At 41.5% G+C, this 12707-nt stretch overlaps 1 protein-coding gene across 5 annotated transcripts in view; it reads right to left on the bottom strand.

Moving 5' to 3' along the window:
• ATF6 (activating transcription factor 6) overlaps positions 1 to 12707 on the bottom strand; it is an 83866-nt gene that overhangs the window by 20498 nt on the left and 50661 nt on the right. For all 5 annotated transcript variants that reach the window (XM_075038352.1, XM_075038354.1, XM_075038356.1 and 2 more), the window contains one exon: positions 148 to 232. In XM_075038352.1, the coding sequence (XP_074894453.1) occupies positions 148 to 232 (85 nt within the window). Of the gene's footprint in view, positions 1 to 147; positions 233 to 12707 lie in introns of those variants that run through there.

Genomic DNA, 12707 nt, shown 5'->3' with positions numbered 1-12707 from the left:
CCCGGCGACTAAGGCCCAGTAACGACCAGCCTGACTTCTCAAAGCTATAGTGACAGACATTTGATCTAAGTTTGGTTTCCACGTACAAGTCAGGCACATCTCTTTGCAATTATTCTCCTATCATTTCCTTTCATGTTTTGGACTTACCATTGATGTTGACAGCTGGTAACACTATAGACATCTTTGGTCTTCTGGTCTTGTTATGTGTGGTGGCTGGCAATAACAGGTGGTCCTGGAAAATAGGGGAAAAGATGTGTTAAATCTACCCTGGAAGTACAGAGCTGGGAAAATTCCTTTCCATTCTGTCTTACAGGCATTCCACATAAAACTATTTACGACAGCTTAGCAAATTGAAATTGTTGAGGGAGTCTTCCAAAAGTCACAGCAATTGTTCATGCTGTGTAACTGAGAAGAAATCCCTATCGCACGCAGGAGAATATGAAAAAGCCTTGATCATGTGGAAAGAGATGGAAACTACTATTAGGCCCTCATTCAACAGAATACTTATGTATATGATTAAAGTAATTTAACTTGACTTCAATGATATTTAAACATGTGGTTAAGGGCTTTGCTGAACTGGAGCCTTTACTTGCAGTGCTGTCTGCTTTATATATAAATGTCATCTTGCTATATCTATGTCAAGCTCTACACCACATGCCTCATGCAATAGGACTGTATCAGTCAGGGTTGTGACGGGGTGTGAAATATGAGCTCTGCTGACAAAACCTACCAGGGAAGTTTGACGGCAAAGCTGTGCTTTAGTAGCTTATCTCAACTGTGAGGTGGCTGGGTGCTGCTGCAAGACAGCAGTGTTCAAACTAATGACCCTGGGTTTTAGCAGTGGAAGCTGCATCTGCAGGAGGTGCTCTGGATATCGACCTGACCCGCAAGAAAAAATGCAGCCTTTCTTCAGGTTTTTTTTTTTCTGTTGCTGAACTCAAATTGCTCAACTTGCAGCCTGGGAACATAGGGTTCTTCCCTTATCAACAGAAGTAACAGAACGTAAAGCGCCAGTCCAGGCATCTCCCATATTATTGTGCTATGCTGATCTAGAAAGACCACAGGACTACTAAGGGCAAGGGAAGCTTCCCATGCTTTTCAAAGCTTAGCTTCCCTGACAGAAGATTGCTTCACTGCACCATCTCAGTACGCAGTGGGCATTGTGAGGGAAGTATATTTGCTCTCTTTTAGTAATTAGGAACAAAAGACTGCGTTTATACAATTGACAAATTGAGTTTAGATTTCTAACTCAGGCTCTAAGTGAAACAAAAACCTGCCAATCACTAAGTATCTTTTCCAGGTCCCAAAGAATTAATGGAAAGCTTTGTTTTCCCAGCCCCTGCGTTTGTCCCTCTTCCAATCCCAGCAATGCCGAATTCACTCCCAGTGTCTCTGAGAAGAGCAAAAGCCAGCAGGTGCCACCATGTCAAACATGTGAAGACCAACTCATTAAGAAGTTTTTGAAACTGTAATAAAACCAGATCCAAACATCTGCCTTTCACTTTTCAAGAGCCAGCATCTATCTCACATGATTAAAAGGCAGAAGCAAGTTTGATGCTCTCATCTCATTTCATGCCTTTCCTTTTGTAAAACTCCCACAATATTTTACAAACCCGGCACTCAGAAACTTTACATGCAGCTTTTCAGCTCCCTGCTTAAGGGTAAGAACAGGCACACAAACATCTCATGCTTTCGGCCAAGGTTATCTTTTTGGCAGACTGAATTAGTCTTCCTTCAGGACACAGTTGTTAACTCCTTAATGTCAGGGTAACTGTATTTTCCCCATTTTAATATCTAAACACTACACCGTTAGGTCTAAGATTCAGGGAACTGAGTTACATGCAAAGTTAGGTGTTAAATATATCAAGAAATTCTGTAGATACATTGCAGAAATATCACTCTCTTTTTTTCCCCACTGAAAAATCCCTCCCAAAACCAAATGACCGACCACGAGAAGAAAACATTACTTCAATAAATGACTGTAATTAAAAACATCTTGGTACCAAAATTATAAAACCACTCTGGTATAATTCTCAGACTACATATGTAATTCCCATTTCATTTTTGAACCACTGAGATTAAGACAACACTCAGTAAGACAATGAACTTTACAGAAAAACTGTTCTTGAAATTCAGTGTTCCCAAAGGAACAGGCCAAAGATAAGACGTCCATTAAAACTATATTTTATAACAATGTCCTTGTCATGATTTGACGACTATTTTTAACATCGCTTAAAAATGCTTATCCTGGTTTTTCTTCTTTTTCAATACTTCTCAGAGTCCACAACATCCTTACCTAGCAAAACACAAGTACTGCATAGATGATCACCTGTGAATCATTACAAGTTGACTACTATTTTTTGCTAACATATCTGAAGATTGGTACATTAATTGACCCTGGCTTAGTTTTGTTTATAATGGCATGTTTATTTACTGTATGTATAAAATGTATTAAGAACTATCACAAAGACTTTACAACTGGAGTACCTCTACAGAAATAAACAGCAGTGTGATGGCAGAAAAGGCAAATTTCTGGATAGCAACAAAATAAGGAAAATTCCTCAGGTACCTCCTATACCATTAGTTTTCTTGGCTGCACCACAGGAGGTTCAGGTTGGACATGAAGAAACAGTTTTTCACCCAGAGTGTGGTGCAATCCTGGAACAGGTCAGCAGAGAGCTAGGGGATCCTGGAGGTTTCCAAGACCCAGCTATACAAAGCCATGGCTGCCCTTATCTATTGTCGGCAACAGTTCCACTTCAAGGAGAAAGTTGGGCTAAGCACCACCAGAGGTTTTCTCTACCCATTTTGATGATTCTATGACTCTCTTTTTGCAGTCCATAGGTCAGACGCTGGCAGTACCAACTTCTCGTAAGAGTCCTACGGTAACTATGGAGGCAGTGCAAACACCTCAGACTTGGCCTTTACAGCTCTGCATCTCCTCCATCATGGTTAAATTCAAAGACTTGGCTCAGGCTGACTCTGCAGTTAACAAATTGTGTTTCCATGACTACCACACAGCCAAACTATGCACTAATACTGCTGGGCAGATTCAGATTTCACCAAACTGATGTGCTGGAAAACAAAACTTTATTCTAAACGTTGCACTGAAAATGAGGTATAAAATTCACCTTTCTTAGTTCTGCCTCACCTAGAAGCCACTTTTTTTTTTAAATATCAGGAGTTAGATTCAATCTCAACTAATTTCAGACTTTTGTGAATGATGTTTCAAGAGCTGTGAATAAGAAACAAGCAGTTCACCACTATCTGCTCTCCTTCCTCATAATTCTGGCTTAAAAGAAAAACACCAAGTAATTTTCTGCTAGATCAGTCAACTGAAGTGGGCAACTCCAGCAGGTATTTCACTCTACACTAAGACAGCATTGCAGATGACTGAAGCTCCAGAGAAGTCTGCTGCTCTCCAGTGACTCTCATGAGAATGAGGTCTAGTTCAGACTGGTCAAACAACGTCCAAACACCTGAAGCTATATTAAATGATTCCTACAGAATACAGACAGTCTTCTTTCCCTGACTCAGAGAAACAAAAAGGAGCATTATTTTCTAGACCACAATTACAGATATTCAAAACCAAAGGAACATAAGAAGGACGACAGATACACAAAATGCAAATATTATAATTCAGTCTAACCTAGTAAAGTGAATTTATTTTACACAAACCATGGCAAGGCCAACACATCCTGCTCAGCCACACAAAATCCTGTTAGAGACAGAAACTGATAAGATAAAAACGTTGATACCTATTATCTGTGCACTGTTACTAGTAACCCCTCCACACACAACCTGACAAGATCAACTCACTGGATCTGAAACAAGGTGCATAGGGAACCGTTTTTGATGAAGCTGCTCTGCTACCCAAGACATTAACTTCCCATTAGTTTCCAGACTCTGAAACGTCTCCTAAAACTACACAGCAAAGTGGTATGTACGTTCATGTATCAATTCCCCTGCTAGTCCTCTGTTTTACTGGAGCAGTTTGAAGAGTGTGGGAGGGAAGACCCAGAGCCTTCTGCTCCCACAGCAGATAGTGAGACAATGAAGTCATTTCCACTCGCGTTTCTGTATCCAAATGTGCTTTGGAGTTGCTGCACAACTCCGCAGTGTTTCAACACCAACTTTGAAGAAGACAGACATATAAAAAGCCAGTCAGCTGTAAGTCCAAACTGCTATCAGGAGCTAATGTGCAAGATGCACGGATTGTCTGGAAGTTGGATGCTGCCCATCTCTACTACAAAGAGCCATTTTTAAAAATCTGGAATTAGGGAAATGTATCCATCTCCTGAATAATCTTTATCTTTTATATGCAGGAGTGTCCCTCTGACAATCAGTCCTAACTCGCAAAGTTTCATAACTACCTTCATTCTACATTGAAGGCAAAGGTAGCAGGGGGTATGCTGCAGAGTATCATAAATATTTTGCCTACAGTTTAGCTACCTACAACATTCTTGAGTCTTCAAATAGTCCACAACTTTTATTTGAAAGCAATACCTAATTTTTTATATGCCACATAAATGGGTGTAGGGATTAGTGATTACAAAGAAATTAGACATTTAGAAACAGTGTTTGAATGTATTTCTAACATGTAAAATATCTTCTCCTGTCCTATCCTGTTCTGAAATATGCTGAATTGCATCCCAGAGGGGTGTGTGATGCTATTACTCATTCCTAATTTTAAACACTAGACAAAAATATCTAAAATTAAAATGCTGTTTGTGATATTAACACATGGTATAAAACTGAGAATGAATAAAAGCAAATCTTACAAGTCAGCATCTGGCCCATGAGCATGAATGTCAACGAGAGGCAGAATAAATCACAACTATTACCCAACAACAGATGGCCTTGGCTTGGGCCAAGATTTGCACTTAGATGAGATGAAAATTTAAATAGACGATGCAGACCTGAGACTGCTGGCAGAATGACTGGAAAAATATCGGCCTGGAAAGACAGTATTTCAAATGAGACCCTAGCTTTACCGTTCTCATTTTGCTTTTGATCATCTCTACAGTTCAGTGATATTGAAGCCAGATGAGATGGACAGATAGATAAATATAGATACTAAAAATCCAGCCACAAATGCATTACCTTAATTGAATAAGTTGGGATACAGAAACACATTTTTTCCTGGGGATGAAATCTGAAGCTGTTACTTGTTAAAACTTCTGATCAATAATCACATTTATTAGGTCCTCGCCACCACAAAATATTCAGGGCACTACATAATTAGAATATAATTAACCAGAGTTGTAAATGTTTAGAAATTAGGTGCCCCTATAAAATGAAATTCCTCACTGAATGTTTTTACTCTGCTGGCTATTTCAGTGCCTGCTGACCTGCTTCTGGACTCAACAACACATGGAACTGCAATAAAGATTTTAAGGCTTCTTACATAAGATCAGTGTTGTCAGGGCTCTAACAGGGATTAAGCTTTGGAGCCTCATGTATCTCCAACCCTCAGTCAACTGGCAATGGAAATGCTGTTCCACTGTGCTAGAATATTCCAAAACTGGCTGCTCCTGCAGGTTCAGCCTGAGTCTCATGACATGTGGTTTGCTTCTGAAAGTCCCTACTACCTAGATGCATGAAAACTTGCAGGCATCTTAGCTTTCATTTTAAAAAAATAAAATAATTGTTTGTAACTCTCATAGTTAAAGGACATCATCACTGCATACCATGAAGTTCCATCAAACAGAGAGAAAAAACATGCTACTCAAGAGTCTTTTTGATCTTTTTTTTTTTTTAAACTATCATAATTTCATAAGCCTGACTCTTGGCTTTTAGATTATTAGAATTGGCAATGTTGCTTGTTTTGGCTTTTGTAATGCATGCCCCATCAGCAATGCTGCACCCAGCACCAGACGCTTTCCCGGGGAGCAGTATGCCACCTTGCCATAGGCAATCTGTGGAGCTCCTCCTCCATTTATGCATGTTTGAAAGAAACATGAAGGATTTAATCCTTGGAGCATGCCTGTGATGGTGGAAACTATTACCAGTGCTATGGGGAATGTTTAGAGGAGATGGGCATGCATTTGAGGGATACCTGACTGACACGAGACACAAAGGAATGCATTTCCAAACCCGTCAAGGCTCTGCACTCCCAGCATGAGCTGTCTTTCCTCTTATCCCTGAGGTTACTTATCTGTCAAATCAATTCCCCTAGATTTTTCTTACCTTCTTAGCTGCTGTGCTTAGGTATGGGCAAGTATTTTTCAAAAGCCTTTTCTAGTGTCTTGAGCAAAAGCATTACCTACTAGAAAATAATTAACGTAATTTGATTTAAATGTGCTTTGTTACAGTGTATTTAGCACATCTGCCTATGTAAACACTGTTTGTCATGCTATTGAAGGGCCAGCCATGCCTCTGACCCTTCCCACTGGTTTGGAACATGTGCTCTGCAAAGTACAGATGTGATCCATATGGGAGCCATGACTCCACTCCTGCAAGACAAGCCCTATCTCACTTCTCACAAAGACTTCGTCAAGATGTCTGAATGAGTCCCGCTCTTCATTAGGAGATCCATCTCTGACAAACTAAGGATAATCTTTTCAAAAACAAGTGCCATTTGTTACTTTACAGGAATAAAAGCTCCAAGGACACTGGATTAAAATACCAAAGGAAAACCTTAATTTGCTGTTTTCGTAATTTGCCTTGATGAGGACACTTGATCTTTACCATTGCCTTGGAGACCAGCTACGTGCTAGAATATTGCAACTAACAAAGACAGTTGCCAGAGCAGAGCGGGCAAATAGAGCCAGGCGCCTCAGCACGCCAAAGGGTACTCTGTCCAGGCAGCTTCAGAAGACTTCTTACAGTAAACAAACACTGTAGCTGGGCATTTTTTAATCTCTGTTTATGACTAAGAGGTCTCCCAGGGAATCGTGCCTCAATCTCTTCCAGCCTGAATCTTCACGCTGTGATTCTAGGACCGCATTACAACCACTGCCAATACAGGCTGAGGAGCTTCCCACAGCCCACTGAAGTGCTGGCAGCTTCCCAAAGCTGCCGGGGGTACCATTTTTCTTTAACAGCACTACTTTTGGTACTGTTCAGCATGTCCCAACAGCTTAAAAGCTTATCTATTAACTATCCAACCACACCTAGTGATCTCAGGATGAAGCAGATAGAAAACAAGTGGGGTTTTGACCATAAAAAAATTGCACATCAAATCCATGTATTATCTTTCAGACCTATTTTTTCTGAACATCTTCAGGGATTTCAGGTCAATGAGATGACATTGGACCTTCTTTAGAAGTATGCTTTTGGCCACACAAAGAGTGTGAAACAAAAGTGTGCTTTCACAGGCCCAAAAAGCTGCATGTAACTTCGGAGACTGCCCTGTACAAGTCCTCTGAGGAGCTGGACTTTTTAAAACCCAGAGCTGACAGAGCCAATGAGGCAGCTTTTCTTCAATAAACCACAGATTTCACACTTTTTGAAAATTTCAAAATAATTGTTTCAGGCTGTCTGGCTGTTGCCAGAGATGTGATGTATCTGTCCTGATCTCCTACACAGGCCACCGAACCTGCACTTAGCAGCATTGCGGCCTTTGACATGCGACTCCTAACTGGGAAACGGTACCTGTGAAGCTGGAAATTCATTCTCTGGACACCCAGGGCAGAACTTCAGCAGCTCTCTGGACACAAAAGGAGGCTGCTCTCCAGGGAGGAGAACTTCCTGCAATGCACTCATAGCCTAGGGGCTGATTCTCATTTACCCCCGCAGTTCCCGACACTGCAAAGCACATAGCGCAGATCATGGTGTAAATGAGAATCAGGTCTTGGGATATCTGTTTCTGGTTTCCTCTGTCAGTTCAAAAAGGACGTGTATGAAAGTTTACAAATTTGTAGAGGAAATGGCTGTATAATTTCACTGTTGAGTTGGTTGGGTGATGGCAACCATATGGTGTCCTGAGGATACACCACACTGAATACAGCACTGGTCCATCTGAAAATGCCAGAAGTTCCCACAACATTGCTTTCGCTGTCAGTGGACGTTAACCAGGGCAGTGACTGTAGAGGGGAGGGTGCCTCTGAAACTTCCACTATCCTACCATTTCATTTCAGTCTGTCTCTTATATCTGAAAAGCATGGGGATGGTTTTAAGAGCAGAAAAAAAGAGAGGAAACCAGTTAAAACCTCTACACAGTCTGTGACTCATAGCCACAATACTCGCTCATTATACCATGAACTGTAAAGCTGCCTTGTTTTTAAAGTTGATGTGACTTTTTAAATTATTCTTTTTTTTTTTTTTTTTTAAAGGTAGACCTTATAAATCCAAGAGGATTTACTCAGCCTGTCATGGATCCTTACAGGGAATCCATGACATGCAAAGATGAGTATGGGAGTGAGTGAAAGATGGGATAATGACTGCAAGGAATCCACAGAAAACCCACAATAAAAATTCACAAGGTCTCAGACTCTCTGCACCGGCTCTTGACAGCCCACCCTGGGAGGCCCCAGTAGCTTTACTACTTTGGGTTTAACAATAACCATTTAACTTAATTTGAAAGAGTACCAGTTCTGCATATATTAAACTTGAGGTTAGCTAGCATATATTAACACAGCTTGATTTTGCAGCATACTTAAAGAAGAGAGTTTGTAATTGAGAATTCAACTGCCAACCCCTAATCATAAAATTTAATTACTTTTCGAAGTTTTAAGCCTATTTTGAGGAGGGAGGGGAGACTGTCCCATAACAGGAAAGCACCCAGAAGTGGTGGGAGCAGAACTTCTTTTTCTGCTTTTATTTTTGCCAGAAGTGCTCCTATGCACACTGATGCTGTTGCAAACCCAGTGTTTCTGTGCACAGGTGGTTTTTACTGCCTATACTTTGCACACAACAATGAAGAGATGAGATATGCTTTTTATTTAAGCATTTTACCAGAAATAGCTCAATCCCACAGTCAATAAAATGTCCTGTAGCATAAGATTACACCTTTCTGACATTCCCAGACAAATTTTTACAAATCACACCTAACTGCATTCTGGAACACTTTCTGGTCACTATCCCTGCAGAAGAGGGAGTTGCTATCCAGTTCAGTTCCCACATGAGAAACCTTTTAATGAAGAAGTCTTTAGTGCCTTTTATTGTCAACTGTGCTACTGCCAGATGTGATATGGCCTGGGCTCCAAAACTAAACTAACTGGAAAGCACCTCGCTGTGAGTCAGAGTGCCTTGTGAAAATCCCAGAGACCTCAGAGGAATGGAAAATTCATTCTGTCACAAGCCTCCTTTGGAGGATTTCCTCCCTTCCCTTCAATGGCAGCACTGCTGCTTGTCTATGAGCAGGGCTCAGCTTTGGAGGACAGCACTGTGTTTTCTCAGTGTAAAGGAGAACCAGTAGCAAAGGACCTCTTCTGGATTAAGAACTAAAAAGGTTATGGACACTACTAAGGATATGGTGACCTGCTGTGAACTGTGTCCTCTGCAGTTCACAGAGACAGCAAACATCAGTAAGGCAAGAACTACTTTTTGTCCCTTCTCCTTTTGGATTGAATTTATGTTACATTGCCTTAAAGACCAAAAGGAACCTAAAAAACAGAGGCCAAATTAAAGTGACTTAGTTTAGATTTTTAAATGGACTGCAAGTGTCTCAGGCTTAGACATTTATTCAGATCATCTCTCCAGTAGCTTTTGACTCCCAAAAGATCCAAGACACAACAGCAGTCACCTTATGATTCTATTTTCAAATAAAAAAAAACTGTATTGGCTTTGTGTGGCAAGGTTTTGGGGGGAGGGGGAAGCAGTTACAGGGGTGGCTTCTGTGAGAAGCTGCTGGAAGCTTCCCCTGCGTCCGACAGAGCCAACACCAGCCGGCTCTAAGACGGACCCACTGCTGGCCAAGGCGGACCCAATCAGCAAGAGTGGTAGCACCTCTGTGATAACATATTTAAGAAGGAAAAAAAAGTTGCTGGGACAGACAGAAACGGCAGCCAGAGAGAGGAGTGAGAACACGTAAGAGAAACAACCCTGCAGACCCCCAGGTCAGTGCAGAAGGAGGGGGAGGAGGTGCTCCAGGTGCCGGAGCAGAGATTCCCCTGCAGCCCATGAAGACCATGGTGAGGCAGGCTGTCCCCCTACAGTCCATGGAGGTCCACGGTGGAGCAGATCTCCACCTGCAGCCTGTGGAGGACCCCACGCCGGAGCAGGTGGATGCCTGAAGGAGGCTGTGACCCCGTGGGAAGCCCACGCTGGAGCAGGGGAAGAGTGTGATGAGTCCTGCCCCTGAGGAGGATGAAGTGGCAGAAATAATGTGTGATGAACTGACCGTAAACCCCATTCCCCGTCCCCCTGTGCCGCTGGGGGGATAGGTAGAGAATCCAGGAGTGAAATTGCGCCCGGGAATAAGGGAGAGGTGGAGGGAAGGTGTTTTGAGATTTGGTTTTATTTCTCATTACCCTACTCTGGTTGATTGGTAATAAATTGAGTTAATTTTCCCCAAGCTGAGTCTGTTTCACCTGTGACGGTAATTGGTGAGTGATCTCTCCTGTCCTTATCGTGACCCGCGAGCCCTTTGTTATATTTTCTCTCCCCTGTCCAGCTGAGGAGGGGGGAGTGATAGAATGGCTTTGGTGGGCACCTGGCATCCAGCCAGGGTGAACCCACCACAAAAATATCTCCAGGTGTAAAAGCAGAGGACCCAGTTTCACAATGACTTGAGACGAGTTAAACTTTCCTGCTGCTGAAGCTGTTCCTGATTTCCTCTTCCTGTCTGTCCCGGGCTGGGCATTCCTGCTGCTGTCCAAGAGCTGATGCTGTCCTCCTCTGACTCCCAAGGACAGCCAACTCATCTTGCTAAGATGGAAACAAGCAGCGTGTACAGATAAACACTTCCCCCTACCTGTCTTCCAGCCACCAACCATTTTCCATTAACTGTTTTAGAGATTTTTCTAACAAAGATGTCACTTCTATATATTTAGTAGCTATTAATAGTTTTCTCTTCCACGAACTTTCCCAGTCCTCCCCTGAACACATGTAAACTTACAGCATCTATAAGGCGTTTTGGCAAGAAGTACCACAAGTCTACTACTACTGTACAAATTGCTTCTTTCCCTTGGTTTGAACCTGCGCCCTTCTAGCTTAATTTGCTGCCCTTTGTTTCATTTGGTATCCTACTCAGCTCCCTCTAGGTAGAAGATCAAAGTTACAACTGAGAAAGCAGGAATAAAAGTGCAAGAGAATCTCACTACTCCATCAAGGTTGGAGAAGACCAACAAAACAACTTTCTAATACACAACAGACTATAATGCAAAGTATTACTTAGATGCACCAAAGGCAGCTGTAAAGCACATGTCATACAAAGGTGGAAAAAATTGATATACTATTCAGTTTTTCTATTTTCACGGTTTACAATCCCTTTATTAAACTTCCAAGGCCAAAGAGGAGGAATTACGTCTTAAGATAACACTGAAATACGCTGGTAATTAGGTATCTATTAGTCAAACAGTAGAATCTACCCAGTGGCCTTAGAGAAGGAATTCTGTCTCCCTTCAGGAATCAGAATATAAACACACTTCCAGAAGACAGGCCCACTAACCTTCCATCCTATTGAAACATATATCTTCATCCTGTTAACAAGTGACACCAGCTGCAAAATGACCGGCTGTTCTCAACCTCCCCGTTCCTCTGCAAATCCCTCAATCTGGAATTACCCAAGATGAACCTGGCTCATTTCCATCCAAACTTTCTGAATCTCACTTTTGACTTGTAACACATCCTAAATAAGAGGCACGAAATACCATCAGCCTTCCCCTGTGAATAGGGGGAATACTCCAGGAAATCACAGTTAGCAGAAGCTTGCGTGTACATATGTTAATTAGGCACACCATGAGGCACAGCAAAGCCAATCCGATTGCAATGGTGAGTGAGGTGAAGGCACCCCATTTGGACTTTATTTCTGTCATAAATGTACTCGTCCTTGTGGTTTTGTCTTTTTTCCTTTGTATAGGAAAGAAAAAGAAAGGCCATGTGAACAAGGAAGGCACAGGACAGAGACTGGACAGAAATCCAGCCAATTAAACTTGTCTGCGGAACTGCTTTGCAAGGCTCGAAAGTAAAGAACAATGCATGCATTTGCTATGATGTAATTTTGGTTTGGCAGCAGATTAAAAAAAAATTCCTAAACGCAAAGTAAGAGGATGTGAAGAACAGAATTCTATGTTTAAGTAAACAGTTTTGGTTAAAATCGTATAGAAAGGTTTTTAAGGACTTGAAAATGCTTTGATAATTTGTGTGCGTGTTATTTTGGAAATTAGTTGAGTTTCAAGATAAGCTGGAAAAGTTATGTCTATATGAATAGTTGACTCAGTTCTGGGCTTCTGTGAAGACAAAAAAAAATCCCAGCTTGTACTGGTGGAAAAGTTCCTCCTATTATGTTTGACAAGGATCAGATTTTCTTCTAAAGGCTCTCTCAATCAAACTAGCATCATAAAATTTAAAAAAGTTTGCTCCAAATTATTTGAAAATTATGTTTCTCTGCCATTTTCCATCCTTCCCATGGGCTATATAAGCACAGAAATGCAGTTCATCTGTAACTCCCAGTTGAGTCTGTCAATTATCTTTGTAGATTTTACAAAGTTGTAAGACCAAAAAGGAATTAATTGTTTTATTACTACTACCCATAAAAAGAAATTCCCCTTCTTCTCTAATTCACTGCAGCAGAGCTCTGCTTTTGCATAGCATCTGCAGGC

This window comes from Buteo buteo, chromosome 10 (assembly GCF_964188355.1).
Source record: "Buteo buteo chromosome 10, bButBut1.hap1.1, whole genome shotgun sequence".
Classification (NCBI taxonomy): domain Eukaryota; kingdom Metazoa; phylum Chordata; class Aves; order Accipitriformes; family Accipitridae; genus Buteo; species Buteo buteo.
The sequence above is the reverse complement of the archived record's forward strand: the minus strand, read 5'-3'. Positions and strand labels throughout refer to the sequence as shown.